Source organism: Bufo gargarizans, chromosome 2 (assembly GCF_014858855.1).
Source record: "Bufo gargarizans isolate SCDJY-AF-19 chromosome 2, ASM1485885v1, whole genome shotgun sequence".
In the NCBI taxonomy this organism is placed as follows: Eukaryota; Metazoa; Chordata; class Amphibia; order Anura; family Bufonidae; genus Bufo; species Bufo gargarizans.
This window is the reverse complement of record NC_058081.1, coordinates 316,840,436-316,859,511: the sequence shown is the minus strand read 5'-3', so window position 1 is coordinate 316,859,511 and position 19,076 is coordinate 316,840,436. Positions and strand designations below refer to the sequence as shown.

Genomic DNA, 19,076 nt, shown 5'->3' with positions numbered 1-19,076 from the left:
CAGCCGTGCGGTATCAGAAGGCGGATGGTCAATGCCAGGCCAGGACAGGAATCAGGGAGCAGGTCACATCCTACACATCCCTAATTCTGACCCTGTCTCCTATCCGTATGAGCCAACCCTGAAGGTAGGAGGGCTCATACTCCGGAACCTGATATTCCTGCTAGCCCTCAGGGTGGCCCTGGACTAGGAGCAGGGTAAGATGACCTGTTCCTCCTAGAAACGGACGAACAGGAGTCTCACTGGCCAAGCTACATAGCAAGGGGAACATGAACAGACATAAGGCAATGACAGGTAAGTGAGACTAGTACCACACTTACCTGCCACAGTCACACAACCTGGATCCCACATGCAAGTGCTGCTGTCCACAACAAACACAAAGGACACAGCACACAACAGACATCACACGGGAACCCAGGAAACCATATGCTGCAATAACAAATAGACCAAACAAACATCTTCTAAACACCATACATGAACTTATGACTACAAGGGTGGCCCCCACTGGCAGATGGAATTACACAGGCGGCTGCTCCAGCTAACCATGGCTGAAGTACCCCTCAGACTGGTGACATACACTGAGGCTTTATAGGCCCAAGTAGCCACACCCACACAGACACACCCAGTGTTCACACACACAGAAGGGATTTAACCCTTCCAACACCAAGCAAGGGAAGACGGCCACTTAAAGAGGAAGTACACACAAACATACACACTTCACCTGTTGCCGCGGGCAACGGCATGCGTGGCAATCATGTCCTGGGGATCAGCCATAGGGCTGAGACACTGCCACCACATGCACACAACAAGGAAAGTGTCACAAAACACACCATAGGCCGTGACACTCTCTCTCTTTCTCTCTGCAAAAATTCACCCAAATCGAATCTTCAGATTCAGATTCAGATTCAAAAGCAACTCACATTTTTACAAAATTGGGTTAAATATTATCTCTAATGAAAAATTTTGATTTATCCTAAAAAGTTGATATGTTACATGTTATTTTTCTGTGAAATGTAATTCTGAATTTTGGGTCACTCCTTTTGACGGAATTTTGACGGAATGTGTCATCAGATAATGACCTATTGTTTAAATCATGTTTTCATGGTAAACATATTTTTAAAGAATTTTGGTGATGTTATTTTTAATGCCATATGTCAATAAAAAATAAATAAGACTAATAATAAGATAGAGAAGTGGAATAGACGGCTCTACTGCTCAGATAAATGGTAGAGGTGCAGAGCTGCTTGGTCTGACTCACCCAGTCAGAAATATGAAATGAAATTAAAAATGAATATGAGATAAGCAGGCACACTCTTATTTGGGTACAGGTATTATTTATTGCTAATTTAATATATGTGTGATCTGGTAAAAAATTGTTGGTAGTTCCTTTTTAATAGAGGTATGTTGGAGTGGTGGTAAGTTTTTTTTAGCACATTTTCCCTAAAAATATGGATATAAAAATGGTGAATAGATGTTTTGAATATATATATAAAAAATTTGTGGAAAATTGGGAAAAAAAGCGGTTAACAGTTTTTCAGATGCAGATAAAAATCTTTCAGATGTAGATAAAAATGTGGATAAAAGATGTCTAAAAAAGGTAAATGTCCATAAAGTCTTTCATATAAAAATCACTGATCAGGATATAAATAACTGAAGATCCACAGGATGATCATCCACTGTTAGACAGGGTTGTTGTCCAGTGATGCCCCTTAGTGAAAATTAGATTGTCATTCTGTATAGGATCCCTGATGTGCCTTTTAGAGAATAACAGTTTATAACTGGTGGTAATTCTGTGGAAGGAAGTGGTGCTCTGTGCCTAGGTGCGGCGTCCCGCACTGTCCCTGGCTACAGAGATCACTTACCCTTCCCGGCGCTTGATCTCCTGGGTTCTCTGGTGATGGTCTGCTGTTCCTGGGAGGCTCCTGCGATCCAGTCCGGTTCTCCAGAGACAGCGGCGTGCCTCGTGTTACCAGGGACGCCGGGGGGCGTGGTTCGCGCGTCTGGAGGATGACGTAGATGGTCACGTGATCACGGACTCTCTCTCAAGCGCCTTCACAGTGTTCTCCCAACTCTATGTGAGTGGTGAGTGTTCCGGTAATCCTCAGCTTCCTTAAACGCGTTTCGGGACTCTATCCCTTCATCAGTAAGTGGAGGATTATTGCGGATGCTGTGATTTTTATAGGGCCGTGATTAACCTGTTTGTTAACCAATTATTGTCACCAATAAAGTTACTATCTTATCTTGGTTGATGTATTCAATTGGTTAATTTATTTCAATAGGTGCATAAATATGTGGCTGGAGTAAAAGATGTATAGAGAAATCTTCTGGTTCTCAAAAAATAATGATAAAGTGTTTGAATATAAAAATAAGGGTTAATTGTTTTATTACAATTTCATCCATTAGGTATTATTGTGTGAGTAGTTCATTGAGAAGTGGGTAATGAAAATTATATAAGATAATATATATGAAAAAGTTGAAAAATATAATAAAAATAAGTGGAAAAATATGAGAAAATATATATTCAAGTACATATAGAAATATATATAATTGATGGTGATACTTCCCATAGTAAAATGATTGATCTAGTTATTAAGGGCAATGTCATGATTATTCCCTATACTTCAGGAGGGACTTTCATATGTTCTATATGATGTGAGAGAATACCTCGCCCAGTGTCGTTAGGTATAGGAGTGCACCACTACATATAATATAGCATCACAAATCAATTTCTATGTGGATCTTTTTAGTGGTGTATAGAACTTATAGATGGGGGTATATTATAGTTTATGTATTTTTCTAGTTATAAGTGATATCCCATGATGGGGGTTTACTGATTGTGAGCACGTACCAGGGATGAACCCATTATATCACTGGTCCGTAGCATAAAAGACCCAGTGATTTTTGGGATTAACATTCCTGTCTGTGTCAAAAAGAGGAGGATTCATTGTGTGAATATTGAAATCCCAGGTTGTGGATACATCTTCGGGATAGACCCATTGTATCACTGGTCCGAGGTATAAAAGACCCAGTGATTTTTGGGGTTAACATTCCCATCTGTGTCAGAAAGCAGTGGTGAAAATATGGCTTAGAGGCAAGATTTGGTAGATCTAGAGGTATTTGTACATCTTTAGTTGTCAGCACAATCCCTTTTTTTTAAACGCACAGTCGGAGGTATCCATTACATCACTGGTCCGTAATAAAGACCCAGTGAATATCCGGATTTGTTCTCTCTGTGTGTTTCCAAGGAAGGAGGACAGGGTACAAGGAGGCCTGAGTGAGTTCATAATGTGAGATACCTTAGATACGGTAATGATGTCAGTATCATTAAGGCCCATAATTTGCGACATATGTGTTTATTGAGTCTTTGTTGATGGAGTGGTAGGTATCTACACATATGGGTAGTCTAGTAGTTAAATGAGGGGCAGCCGTTCACCAAGGGGCAACCGGAGGGGATATAATGACCCTGCCGGTTACTCATCGAGGAGCGGCAACCCCTCTATCAGAGGAATCCGAAGATCTCCATCTCCGCGTTCAATCCGTTGGGCAAAATAGAATTGAACTCGAAGATTCTTCTGGATTCTACCCTGGACATTTTATGTATAAAATTGCCCCCTCTCCAATCTTTCTTTACCTTTTCTAGTGCTGTATATTTTAATCCAGTTGGGTCTTTATTATGCATGATTCGAAAATGATTGGATACTGTATGTTTATCATAACCTTTTCTTATATTTGAGATATGCTCTGATATACGTTTTTGCAGTGTTCTTTTCGTGCGGCCAATGTACAGTTTTTCGCATGGACATTCTAGGGCGTATATGACCTCTGTTGAACTACATGTTAGGAATTCTTTGATTTCTTGTTTATGGAGGTTTGTTTTAGATATGACGCAGGTGGTTTTTTTGGGGAATGATGTTGTTTGACAGTTCTTACACTTTCCACATCTGAAAAAACCTGTAATGTTTGCCCATTCTTGAATTGTTGTTGTCTGTTCTCTGTTGTGTTTAATTGTTGGGGCAATTTTTAGGCCGAGATTTGGGGCTTTGGTGAATGTTATTAGTGGGATATCTGTAATGATGGTCCCTATTATTTTGTCCTGTTTTATATGGTACCAGTGATCATTTATAATCTTTTTGATTTTTTTGTATTGTGGATTGTACGGTAGTATGATTCTGGGTGTTGTATTTCCCTCTTCTGTTTTTTTGTTGTTGATTTGTTAAAGAATGTTTTCCTTTCCATTTTTCTAACTTTATTTAGTGATGAATCTAACAGTTCGATGGGATATTTTTTGTCCAAATATTGTATTTTCATTTTTTCTGATTCTTCATTGAAGTGGGATTCAGTTGTACAGTTTCTCTTAACCCTACGGAACTGTCCTTGTGGAATATTTGTGAGCCAAGTTGGTAAATGGCAGCTATCATATTGAATGAAACTGTTTTTAGACGTTGGTTTGTGGTAAGTTGTACATATAAGTTTGTCCTTTTCTGTCAGGAATTCTATTTTAGATGTAGTGATTGATGAGGTGAATTTTAAACCATATGGATTTGTATCGATTGTTGATAAGAAAATATCCAAATTGTCCCTGCTGTCTTGCCATATAAATATGATGTCATCGATATATCGTAGCCAGAGCACCAGATCCGTCCCCAGTTTGGGCGCTATGGTCTCATCTTCCCACTGCGCCATGAATAGATTAGCGTAACTGGGGGCGAATCTGGTGCCCATGGCCGTCCCTTGAATCTGTAGATAGAAATCTGAATTCCAATAGAAATAATTATGATTGAGTATAAACTCTATGCCTCCTACTATATAGTCTATTTGTTCTGGCGGTAATGTAGCTTCTTTGATTAATTGTTTTTTGACTGCCTCAGTTCCTTGTTGATGATTAATACTGGTGTAAAGCGATTGGACATCCAGTGTTCCTAAATGCCAATGTGTTTCGAATTTTAAATTTTCAATAATCTTAATGATTTGTGTAGTGTCTTTGATGTATGAATTAATATTTTTGACTCTTGGTTGTAAGAGTGTGTCTATGTATTGTGATAAATTACTTGTTAATGATTGTATGCCTGAGATGATGGGGCGGCCAGGGGGATTGTCTTTGTTTTTATGTATTTTCGGGAGGCAGTATAGTGCTGGTAGTCTTTGGGGCGTGTTAACTATAAAGGTATATTCTGTTTCCGATATAATTCCTTTTTCTTTCCCTCTTTCGCAGTATTGTACTAATTCCTGGTAGTATTGTTCCGTTGGGTTACTTTTTAATTTTTTATATGTATTGCTATCTGCTAGTTGTCTCATGCACTCTTTGTTGTAATCGGAGACATTTTGGATTACAATAGCTCCTCCCTTATCTGCTGGATGTATTACTATGTCTTTTTCTTTTTGTAGTTGTTTTATAGCCTCTGTTTCTTTTCTAGATAAGTTATTCAACTTTCTTGGTTGTTCTTTCATTTTTTGTATGTCTCTCTCTACACATTGTTTAAATGCTGCCAATTCCTGTCCTATTTCCTGTCGGGGGTATTTTTTGGAAGTACTTTTTAGTGGGGTATGTTCATATGTTTTGTTAATTGTGCTTTCTTTCATTATGGGATTTTTCATGTGGTATTTCTTCAAACAAAGTTTACGTACAAATTTTTCTATGCCTATAAAGGTGTCAAATTTATTTAGTGTATTGGTGGGTGCAAATTTTAAACCTTTGTTTAATAAGCTAATTTGAGCATTATTTAAAGTGATGTTACTTAAATTTTTAATTGTGTCCTCATGGTGATTTATCTGTTGTATTTTGGTCTTGTGTCCCCTTCCTCTCCGTATCTTTTTCTTGCATCGTGCTGTCTTGTCTGGTAACTTTGGTGATTGTCTCTCCTTTGTGGCGCTTGGTGTTTTTCTCCTGTTTGTTGTGGTATTCTTTTTTGGTGTTGTGAATTGTGTTGGTGATGTGTTCTGTATTCTTGTTCTTGTGATGGTTGTCTGTATCGTAGATTGTATTTGTGATTTTGAGGGGTTCGGGTAGGTGATGGGGAGCGAGGTGGTCTCTGTCTGGTGTGAGGTCTGTGATGTGGGGGGGTTCGGTCTAAAAAATGATTTTGTTCTTCTAACACTTCAAATCTATTATTCGTGGATATTGGATATCTATTTAATTTTTGGGGTGCAATTGGTTGAATATTATCGTTTATTTCTCTGCAATCTCCTACCTCCATATCTGTCAGGTTGGTATTTTGTTTTTCCCTCTGTTCCTTTTTTTGGGAAATGTTATTTCTCAGTTTTCTAACTTTTTTGTTCATGATTTCTTGCTCTGCTTTGTCTAGATTATTGCAGAGTTTTTGTTGCCAAGTATTATAATTATCATTTTTTGTGAATTTTTCCATTTTAATTTTAATATCTTCTATTTGTGTTGTGGTTTCTTTTAATATATTGGTTCTCCTTTTTATAATTAGTTGCATAAGTGACAGAGAGTGTTCGTGTAATAATGAGTCCCATTCTTCATTAAATTCCCTTTCCCATAAGTCTTGGGCAGGTGTTTTAGTTAGTTGTAGTCCCTTTGGTACTTTTTTATGTTCAATGTATTGTTTTAATGATTTTACCTCCCATCTTTGTTTGAGTTGTTTTATTAATAGGTATTCTGTTTTTTTAAACGTATCTAACATGTCTGGTTCTTGGTCTTCTTCTATATGTAGTGTTTCAAAGTTGTATGTTTCAGCTTTTAAACGTTTGTTTTCAGCATGTTCCCAAATATTCATTCTGTCTGAGTAGTGAGCTGGCGTCTAATAGGTGATATAATATCAAGATAGAGAAGTGGAATAGACGGCTCTACTGCTCAGATAAATGGTAGAGGTGCAGAGCTGCTTGGTCTGACTCACCCAGTCAGAAATATGAAATTAAAAATGAATATGAGATAAGCAGGCACACTCTTATTTGGGTACAGGTATTATTTATTGATAATTTAATATATGTGTGATCTGGTAAAAAATTGTTGGTAGTTCCTTTTTAATAGAGGTATGTTGGAGTGGTGGTAAGTTTTTTTAGCACATTTTCCCTAAAAATATGGATATAAAAATGGCAGCCCCTCATTTAACTACTAGACTACCCATATGTGTAGATACCTACCACTCCATCAACAAAGACTCAATAAACACATATGTCGCAAATTATGGGCCTTAATGATACTGACATCATTACCGTATCTAAGGTATCTCACACTATGAACTCACTCAGGCCTCCTTGTACCCTGTCCTCCTTCCTTGGAAACACACAGAGAGAACAAATCCGGATATTCACTGGGTCTTTATTACGGACCAGTGATGTAATGGATACCTCCGACTGTGCGTTTAAAAAAAAGGGATTGTGCTGACAACTAAAGATGTACAAATACCTCTAGATCTACCAAATCTTGCCTCTAAGCCATATTTTCACCACTGCTTTCTGACACAGATGGGAATGTTAACCCCAAAAATCACTGGGTCTTTTATACCTCGGACCAGTGATACAATGGGTCTATCCCGAAGATGTATCCACAACCTGGGATTTCAATATTCACACAATGAATCCTCCTCTTTTTGACACAGACAGGAATGTTAATCCCAAAAATAACTGGGTCTTTTATGCTACGGACCAGTGATATAATGGGTTCATCCCTGGTACGTGCTCACAATCAGTAAACCCCCATCATGGGATATCACTTATAACTAGAAAAATACATAAACTATAATATACCCCCATCTATAAGTTCTATACACCACTAAAAAGATCCACATAGAAATTGATTTGTGATGCTATATTATATGTAGTGGTGCACTCCTATACCTAACGACACTGGGCGAGGTATTCTCTCACATCATATAGAACATATGAAAGTCCCTCCTGAAGTATAGGGAATAATCATGACATTGCCCTTAATAACTAGATCAATCATTTTACTATGGGAAGTATCACCATCAATTATATATATTTCTATATGTACTTGAATATATATTTTCTCATATTTTTCCACTTATTTTTATTATATTTTTCAACTTTTTCATATATATTATCTTATATAATTTTCATTACCCACTTCTCAATGAACTACTCACACAATAATACCTAATGGATGAAATTGTAATAAAACAATTAACCCTTATTTTTATATTCAAACACTTTATCATAATTTTTTGAGAACCAGAAGATTTCTCTATACATCTTTTACTCCAGCCACATATTTATGCACCCATTGAAATAAATTAACCAATTGAATACATCAACCAAGATAAGATAGTAACTTTATTGGTGACAATAATTGGTTAACAAACAGGTTAATCACGGCCCTATAAAAATCACAGCATCCGCAATAATCCTCCACTTACTGATGAAGGGATAGAGTCCCGAAACGCGTTTAAGGAAGCTGAGGATTACCGGAACACTCACCACTCACATAGAGTTGGGAGAACACTGTGAAGGCGCTTGAGAGAGAGTCCGTGATCACGTGACCATCTACGTCATCCTCCAGACGCGCGAACCACGCCCCCCGGCGTCCCTGGTAACACGAGGCACGCCGCTGTCTCTGGAGAACCGGACTGGATCGCAGGAGCCTCCCAGGAACAGCAGACCATCACCAGAGAACCCAGGAGATCAAGCGCCGGGAAGGGTAAGTGATCTCTGTAGCCAGGGACAGTGCGGGACGCCGCACCTAGGCACAGAGCACCACTTTCTTCCACAGAATTACCACCAGTTATAAACTGTTATTCTCTAAAAGGCACACCAGGGATCCTATACAGAATGACAATCTAATTTTCACTAAGGGGCATCACTGGACAACAACCCTGTCTAACAGTGGATGATCATCCTGTGGATCTTCAGTTATTTATATCCTGATCAGTGATTTTTATATGAAAGACTTTATGGACATTTACCTTTTTTAGACATCTTTTATCCACATTTTTATCTACATCTGAAAGATTTTTATCTGCATCTGAAAAACTGTTAACCGCTTTTTTTTCCCAATTTTCCACAAATTTTTTATATATATATTCAAAACATCTATTCACCATTTTTATATCCATATTTTTAGGGAAAATGTGCTAAAAAAACTTACCACCACTCCAACATACCTCTATTAAAAAGGAACTACCAACAGTTTTTTACCAGATCACACATATATTTAATTATCAATAAATAATACCTGTACCCAAATAAGAGTGTGCCTGCTTATCTCATATTCATTTTTAAGACTAATAATAGACAACTTTTCTTGGTCTGTACAGATCACTTTAGTGCAGTTATCTGCTTATGATTACAGGCAGGATTAAAGTGACAGATAAAGCCTATATATATATATATATATATATATATATAATATATATATACACAGGATCCACCATTCACAATATGTAATTGTTACAGCTCATCTATTCTTTCCTTGCATAATGACATCTGCACTGGTCACAGAGCATGCCTAGAAAACTCTCCCATAGAAGACAGTGAAGTCCCATCCTGATCATTTTGTCTATGGCCCATGTGGCTGGAAAGCATATCTCTAAATCAGGGGTGTCAAACTCAAATTCATCGGGGGCCGCATCAGCAGTTTGGTCACCCTCAAAGGGCCGGGGGCTGGCATCTGCTTTTATAATGACAGCGGGGCCCGTGCAGTGACTGTATTCTACTACACGGGCCACGCTCACTGTATAATCGTATCTCTAATAGTTAATGGTTACCGTATGTATATAATCGCATAAGGAGCGCTGTGTATTACCAGTACTTACAACTACAAGCGCTCGCCGAGAGGGGAGAGGAGGGAGGAGGCAGGCCTGGAGGACAGGCGCTGGCAGCGTGAGTCATACGTCATGCGCCCATGCCGCCTGCTTTATTCATAAAGTGGGCAGCGCAGGCGCGTGACGTATGACTCACATTGCCAGCGCCCATCCTCCCAGCCTGCCTCCTCCCTCCTCTCGGCGAGCGCTTGTAGTTGTAAGTACCGGTAATACACAGCGCTCCTTATGCGATTTATTATCACTTCCTGCAGGGGCCGCCTGCAGGAAGTGATAATAAAAGGTGAAGGCTGGCGGCCGGCGACGGCTACGCGGGCCACATGACGAGGTCTGGCGGGCCGGATTCGGCCTGCGGGCCTTGTGTTTGACACCCGTGCTCTAAATGCTCAAGCACGTTGGAAGCCTCCAAATTATTATGCCAAAAACTTAGAATAAAAATCTCCAAATAGAAAATAAAAACAGGTTAGAAAAAAGGATATGTGTTGCTATCTAGTTTTAACTGGCAGAAAAGAAAATTTCTGTAACAGATTGCTTTTTATAACTACATGTTATGACTACTTTTATAACTACATTTGTGCTAATTCTACTGCTTCAAAGCAATTTCTGTATATTTCAGCGGCACAAAAGTTGTGATAGTCACCTTAAAATAACATGATCACAACCATATTTGAAGGGGTTGTGTGAGACTTAGAAATTGATTGCCTATCTCCATTCGATTGTGGAGGTCTGATTCCCAGGGTCCCTGCAGATCAGCTGTTTGAAGAGGCCCCGATGCTCCAGCGAGTGCTGCAGCCTCTTACTAGGTCATGTGATGTTATGTTCATTGGTCACATGGCCTTGGTGCAGCTCAGTCCCATTCAAACAAATGGGCTTGAGCTGCAATATCAAGCACAGCTGCTATATCATCTAGAGCGCTATGCCTTGCAATGGTCGCAAGTGCTCACTGGAGTGTTGGGGCCTATTCAGACAGCTTACTGGAAGGGGGTCAGGAGTTGGGCAGCACCCATATTTGCATTGATGGCCTATCTTGAGGATAGGCCATGAATAGCAAAAGTTTGGACAACCCTTTCAAAAGGATTGTCTAGCACTGATACTCCTTTTCTTTATGTCTTATTAGGGAACCTACATGAAACTGACTTGTGCGGATTGGATTAAGGAGGAATTCATAGAATGTTTTTGTAAATGCTTTCTTCATCTTTATGTTTTTGATACAGTTGTATGTGCTTTTTGCTGAAGAAAGCCTGAGATGTTTTATTTTTTTCTAGGTTGGAAGTCGTTTAGTATTGCAGACAGCAGGTATCCTTTTAATTATATTAGGTCTCTTTGGAAAGTTTGGAGCTATCTTTATAACAATTCCAGAGCCAGTCATTGGAGGAATGTTCATGGTAATGTTTGGCATGATTGCAGCAGTAGGCATGTCAAACCTTCAGGTAATCTTGTTTGTACATTACTTAAGAATATTTATTGTTAAATTTGTATTATTTTTGCATTATACAGTAATAGGGCTTGTGTATGATTTTGTGCTTTCCAGTAAAATGTAACACATACATCAGAATATTTAATGGCTTGAACTTACACCACTTACATGCATTGTGTCTAATGATACTGTTATGGTATGATGCTGATTACGTGATATTGGAATGAAACAGATACAGTTTATCCTAAATGTTAAATTCAGAAAACTATTTCTGGATTTATTTATTTAAATTGTATTGTATGTTCCATGGGGTTATAGTGGAACAGGAGTTTACAATGAGTATAGAAGGCACCATAGCAAAGATAAACATGGGACCCTCTTCTGGTGTTGGCTGATATCACCATGCAGCTAACCACTTGAGACAGGAGGACACTTTATTTGCTTTGCTATCCATTCTATGATTATTAAAGGGAATGTGTCATCAGAAAATAATCTATTGTTTAAAAATCTAATGTTTTTCCGGACGCAGCTCCGAAAATAAAAAATATATAGCTTGTCCTATTATTATCCTCAAATTGCCGTCCGTAGTACAATGAAAGTCAATGGATCTGCAAAAATGCAGAAGACATGCAAAAGACATCCGTATGTCATCCACAATTGCGGATTCCATCCCTGGAAATTAAGTCCTGCCCTCAGAGATCCATGTGCTAGGCCCTGCCTGGCAGAGCTGGATTGTGAATCTTCTGTGTGAAGTTTGAAAGTGCTGCCAATCAAGATGACATCGTTGGATGTGGAAAAGTTCATTATTCTCATTCAAGAACGTCCCAACCTATGGGATACCAGATCTGATTCCTACCATGACCGTTTACGCAAGGACAGGTCATGGGAGGAGATCGGCAAGGAGCTGGCTGCTTCGGAATGGGAGAAGGCAAACTCAAAAAAGAGGCAAAGCATCAGTGAGTAAAGACATTCTCTTTTGTGTATATGTATGGCCACCTTTCTGGTATAAATGAACACCATATAACAGGGCTGGCCAACCTGTGACTCTCCAACTGTTTTAAAACTACAACTCCCACCATGCCATGCTGTAGAAAGTTGTAGTTTTGCAAAAGCTGGAGAGCTGCAGGTTGGCCATGCCTGACATATAGCATCTATAACAACTCCAGGTTTAATATTTTTAACACCATTTTGCAGCATTTTACTTTTAGGATTGTAAAGTGTAAAATCCAGTTATAACATCCTTGCAGCTAATAACTGTACTTTGCAAACTTTTGCATAGCAAGGCACCTCTGTACAGCTGCATATGTATGCTCTTTTTTTTGCATTGCAAACGTTTTAACCCCTTGCATCTAATAAATGTACTTTGCAAACGTTTGCATAGCAATTCACCTCTCTATAGTTACATATGAATGCTAGTTTTTTTAATTAAATATGTAATTAACCCCTTGCAGCTAATAAATATATATCACTATCAATATAATAAGTGTAAAATGATAGTGGAATTTGGAAATTACAAAATACATTAGCCCGCAAGCCCACATCAAGGGTCCTCATTCTCTTGCGAGTCCCTAATCTAAACTAACAACAGGGGATCTAACTAACTCAGAAAATTTAAATTTATAGTAATTTAGAATCCAGAATCAAGCTGAAATCAACGACTTCCATGAATAGCTTCCAACTGCCACGGTAATGCCCCTCTAGACTGCAGAGTCGACATAGAGTTCCCGAAGAGCTAGTCCAGCCGTTCCAGCTAGTCCAAAAATGACAGAAGATGTCATATCTTGACCAATATCTGCATCAGCGGAGGCATCATGAATCCTGGTGAAGTTGTGTAGCAGTACACAAGCCTGTATCACCAGGGTGGCATTGTCCGGATTCATCTGTATGGCTGACATGAACAGTCTCCACTTTGTGGACAGTATTCCGAAAGCGCACTCCACATACCGACTGGTGAGAGTATATCGATAGTTGAAGATGCGCTTCCGGTCATCCAGATCGCGACTAGGGAACGGCCGCATCAGGTGGGGTGACAATGCAAATCCTTCATCTGCCACGATCATAAATGGAGCAGGCGTACCTAAAGATCCGGGAAGTCTTATTGGCTCTATCAGGGCAAGCTGGTTTGCGTGAAGCTATTCATCCATTCTGGAAGCACTAAGCATGCGGGCATCTGAAGTGCTTCCGTAGGCCTCAATATCCACAATTACAAACCTGTAATTACTGTCAGCCAAGGCCATCAGCACTACAGAAAAATACTGCTTGTAATTGAGGAACCGGGACCCTGAGTGAGGCGGCTTCTTTACACGAATATGTTTGCTGCCCAGTGCCCCAATGCAGTTTGGATACTGCACTGATTGGTAAAATCCCTTGGCAATACAAAGCCAATATTTCGCCTTGGGGGTGGGCATCACCGCATCTCTGAGTCGCTGCCAGATGACTTTACAGGTATGACAGATGATCCCAGAGATAGTTGAGATCCCAAGCAGAAACTCAAAGTGCAGCGATGCAAAGGAGTTTCCAGTTGCAAGGAATCTGTGGGAAGAAAAAAAATATATATTTTTTTTATACACAATACAAAATATACATTTGTAATAGTTCTTACCTCAACGTGACTCTAAGCTTTTGCTCTGCAGAGATGTTACGCCTCATACTCATGTCCATTAAGGTCAGGTCCGGATGTAGAGAAACCAGCAGATGATAAAAAGGACATACAGCAGTAACTCTGGAACATGAAGGAGTCCTGTCGCAGGTCATTGTATAATGTGTGGAACTGTCCCTTCCGATGACGCTGAGTGAGAATAGGATGAACCCACTATCGCCCCCTCCTCTCTGTTTCTTCATCCAGCATCGCTGCTTGCTGTCCAAATAGCAGAGATAGGAGCCAGCGGAAGAGAACAACATTGATATCTTTCGGCATGATTATTATTAGAGAATGCTAGCAAACAATGCCTATGTCAAGCAAAAGTTTCACACAGAGCTCTGAACGACACAAAATAAAATGGCACCTGAGCTGTCACATGACTTTCCTTTTATTAGCGATAAATAGTGAAGCCACGGCACTCCATTTTCAGTTTCTTTATTACACCTTAGTAAACAGCGATGTTTCTACCAGACAGTCTTTATCAAGCTCACATTATTACAATGACACAGTGAACATTTAAATACCTCCCTAAGGCCTCGCATTGGTTACAGCTTAGCCCATTCCATTAACCCCTCTGTGTACCGCCTAAAAAATCTCAAGCCGTGTTACTGACATCCCCATATGCCTTCCTATCATATATGGACATACAAGTCCTTGCATACCGTGTCTCCATGCCTCCGTCGGACTCACATTTTCAGAGTATATCTATATACTTGCACATTAATAATTTCATCTCCGGCATCCCTCTATTAGCTCTGTACATGCGCCATGTTGTCACTTCCGCCCTTCAATCTGTACTTCCGTCAGGTCCGATCCCAGTGCCATGCCTCGGTCTTTCCGATCACATGACTAGGCCTTCTAGTGACGTTATACATCACATGCTATCTCCTAACTAGCTGTTGCTAGGTTACATGACGCTGGAGGCTGATGGTCTGATTTTCATTAAGTTCTAAAGCGGTCTCTTGCTGGGATCTCTCTACAGTGTGATGCAGACAGCCCGGTGCATACCAAAAAGGGGAATCTATCCATTTAGTGTTTTATGTGACGGGCTACTTTCTGAGTTCACTGGTGGCTTCTTTAAGGATGAATTCTTCTCAACTTCATTTATATTATTTATATTATTTCAAGAGTGAATTGCATGTTGTAACTTAAATAGCTGCTTAGCAAGGTCCTCCACCATTCATCAAGCGGCTGGTGTATAGATCCCATGTTCCGGGGGTGGGGGGGGGGGGGGGCGGTCAGCCCCAAGTCCACCGGGTCATCCAGTCCCTATTTACCATTCATTCTGGACAGGTCCTCCCCTCTCCCTTTGTCCCTCTTAGTTATCTGTGGATAGACCCGCTTCTTTTATATTCAGCTTAATCACCATATCACTCCATTAAAGCATGCTTTGTCCTTAGATGCCTTAGATGCCAGCAGTGTATCCCCATAATTGTAGATCCCTCCTTAATTTCCAGCTTGTATATCCATCCTTTTGGTACATACCGGGGTAGCCTCGCATCCCTTTCCAGAGATTCCCAAGGTAAATTCTCTCACTCTGCTAGTTCCCTACAAGTCTCTCGTTTGAAGTTTTATTTTATAGTCCAGGTACGGTTCTCCCACAGCATGTACACAGCTTGCATCTAGAAATTAAAAATAAAGATAAAACAGTCAAGATACATAAAAAATGAGGGTGTATAAGCAAAAAGGGGTACATTCACAAGGGGATTAGGCTATTTATAAAAAAAAAGCACACACGGCTATTAGCCTGGTGCTTGATTAACGCACATCCTGATCTAGAACTGGGTTCAGAAGAGGGAGTCCACCTTAAATTCCCTATTAAGACCTTTTGGCTCCATGGTCTCTAATTCATAGATCCATCGCAGTTCTTTCCTTTTTAACAGTTTTTCCCTGTCTCCTCCTCAGTGTAGGGACACCATCTATGATTCTATATCTTAGTTGAGAGACATTATGTCTATACCTCCAGATGTGCTCTGGTACCGGTAACTCTGCCTCATCCCCATCTTCTTGGTTTTGTTGCCTCTCTTTTTTTAGCTAGTAACTTACGTATTGTATACCTATGTTTGTTTATTCTGTTTTTGCAGGGCTGTGTCGTCTCTCCTATATAGAGAAGGCCACACGGGCACTGCAAACTATAGATAACAAAATCCATATTGCACGTGTAGTGGCCTCTTATGTCATATTTTTTCCCCGTTCTTGGATGGCAGAAGGAGTCACCCTTGATTAGGCTGCCGCAATTGCAGCAGCCCAAGCAAGGATAACATCCCCTTCTTCCATCCTCTTTCTTCTTGATTTTAACATCAGCTGACGTCAAACTATCCCTAAGGTTTTTTGGTCTTTGGGGGGGGGGGGGGTATTGGAACTCTATTACCTTTGGGAAGGACTGTGGCAGTATGTGCCAATTGTGTCTTAATATGTCAGAGATCCTATTGCTTATTTTTGTGTACGTTGACACAAATGGGATTCTGCTAACCTTCTGTTCCTCTATTTTTGCTGTTGTAGTTAGTAGTTGTTGTCATTCACTGTTTCTAGCTTTTTCAAGATGACGATCAGTTGAAGTTTACAAAGAGTACTCAGCAGAATCCCTACAATTCTTGGATACAATGGTTTATGTTAGGGAAGGTAAATTGGAAACCGACCTATTTATTAAGCCTACAGACAGGAACAGCATGCTATGTTTCGATAATGCACACCCTAGGAGGACTTTGGAATCCTTACCTTTTAGCAAATTTCTACGGGCTAGAAGGATAGTGTCAGATGAAAACTTGATAGAAGACAGATTGCAAAAAATGGGACAAAGGTTCAGTGATAGGAAGTACCCCAGGAAGCTAGTAAAGTAAGTTACTAGCTAAAAAAGAGAGGCAACAAAACCAAGAAGATGGGGATGAGGCAGAGTTACCGGTACCAGAGCACTTCTGGAGGTATAGACATACTGTCTCTCAACTAAGGTGTAATAAAGAAACTGAAAATGTATCCATTGGAGTGCCGTGGCTTCCCTATTTATCGCTGACTACTACGGGAACCTCTGGACCAGGATCCAATGCTGCAGGCACCACCACGAACTGGAATCTCTGAAGTAACAGAAAAGTGAGTAGTGCTGTCTTATTGCTATATTGTTTCCTTTTATTAGCTATCCTAGCAACAAAAATGTATTCCTCCTTCCGTTTTTTTGCGGATCCACAAAAAACTAATGACATATAATACATAAGTTCCATTTTTTGCGGAAAAACGGAATGGATGCAGATGTACTATGGAATAAAAATGGAAAGATTTGCGGAGAAACGGATCTGCAAAAAAAAACAGACTGCCATTCTGGAAGTACAGAAATACTGACGTGTGAATGGACCCTTAGACTTAGTGGCCAGTGTGAAAACTTTATGGTTTTAGAAGTTTTAAAAAACATATCTAGATGGTGAGATGGAAAATGTAAAAAAAAAAAAATTGCCAAATGTAAAAAATATATATGTTTAACATAAAAACTTGATTTAAACAATACGTAGTTTTCTGATAGTACATTCCCTTTAAGATGACCTATTAATCAGATGTTTGCTAATATGGGTTCTATGTAGAGGGAATCCATACATAGTTAGTCACCCCTAATGAAAGTAAATCAGAGGATCATCCTGGGCAGGGCCCCTTCTCCTGAAGGTAATGACCTGGACTGTCACTATAATAGGTTATGCCCTTTGATTATAGTTTCAGCAATGGTGACTTTATGCATAGGGAAAATGACAACAGTCTTAGCTGCAGTATATGTGTTATGTGTTGAATACAGACATGTTCTCATTTTGTATTAGTATCGTTACTGAGGCATAATTTCTCTTAAACACAGTAGAGAAGGGAGGAATCATGACTTCAGATGGAAAAAAAATATGAATATTCTAAAAAAATTATAAATAGCACTATATCAAAAATAGTGCTATATATTATTTTTTTAGAATATTCATAATTGACGAATATTCTAAAAAACTAATATATAGCACTATAGAATATAGCGCTATTTTAACAAACCCAAATATTTTACAATACATTTCAAAGATTCACATGTGAAAAATATGTGCAATTCAGTTTTCTTTCCAAACATGACTTTAGCAGGGAGGAATCATGACTTCAGATGGAAAAAAATGATGAATATTCTAAAAAACTAATATATAGCACTATATCGAAAATAGTGCTATATATTCATTTTTTTGAATATTCGTTATTGACGAATATTTTAAAAAACAAATATATAGCACTATAGAATATAGTGCTATTTTAACAAATCCAAATATTTTACAATACATTTCAAAGATTCACATGTGAAAAACATGTGCAATTCAGTTTTCTTTCCAAACAAATCAAAAAGCTGAGTGTTTCAGAACTACAGTGTAGCCTTCCAATCATTTGTCAGCCTTTTAAACAAGCTTTCTAGCATAACTAGGATAATAGCTCTTCCCAAACAAAAGACCTTTATCAGAGCAAAGCAGATGGAATCAGCATCGGGTTTGTTAGAATTCGGGACGAATTCCGAACCAGTAGAATTGATTCGCTCATCCTTAATACAAGTCATACTGAATCTTTTGTAACAAGACTATATAAATCTGCTCAGCTACTCCATCTTTATTAAAAAGGTTCCTTTTAACCACCTCCGGACCGCCTAACGCAGATGTGCGGTCCGGAGGTGGCAGCCCTGCGCTCAACGACGCATATACGCGTCATCTCGCGAGGGCCGGGATTTCCTGTGAACGCGCGCACACAGGCGCGCGCGCTCACAGGAACGGAAGGTAAGCGAGTGGATCTCCAGCCTGCCAGCGGCGATCGCTCGCTGGCAGGCTGGAGATCCGAATTTTTTAACCCCTAACAGGTATATTAGACGCTGTTTTCATAACAGCGTCTAATATACCTCCTACCTGGTCCTCTGGTGGTCCCTTTTGTTAGGATCGACCACCAGAGGACACAGGTAGGTCAGTACAGTCGCACCAAACACCACACTACACTACACTACACCCCCCCCCCGTCACTTATTAACCCCTTATAAACCCCTGATCACCCATGATCACCCATGATCACCCCATATAAACTCCCTGATCACCCCCCTGTCATTGATCACTGCCCTGTCATTGATCACCCCCCTGTCAGGCTCCATTCAGACGTCCGCATGATTTTTACGGATCCATGGATACATGGATCGGATCCGCAAAACACATGCGGACGTCTGAATGGAGCCTTACAGGGGGTGATCAATGACAGGCGGGTGATCACCCATATACACTCCCTGATCACCCCCCTGTCATTGATAACC

At 39.8% G+C, this 19,076-nt stretch overlaps 1 protein-coding gene across 3 annotated transcripts in view; it reads left to right on the top strand.

Annotated features, from left to right (window-relative positions):
• Positions 1-19,076, top strand: part of LOC122928036 (solute carrier family 23 member 2-like) — a 368,046-nt gene that overhangs the window by 258,085 nt on the left and 90,885 nt on the right. For all 3 annotated transcript variants that reach the window (XM_044280499.1, XM_044280501.1, XM_044280500.1), the window contains one exon: positions 11,000-11,164. In XM_044280499.1, coding sequence (XP_044136434.1) covers positions 11,000-11,164 — 165 coding nt within the window. The remainder of the gene's footprint in view (positions 1-10,999; positions 11,165-19,076) is intronic.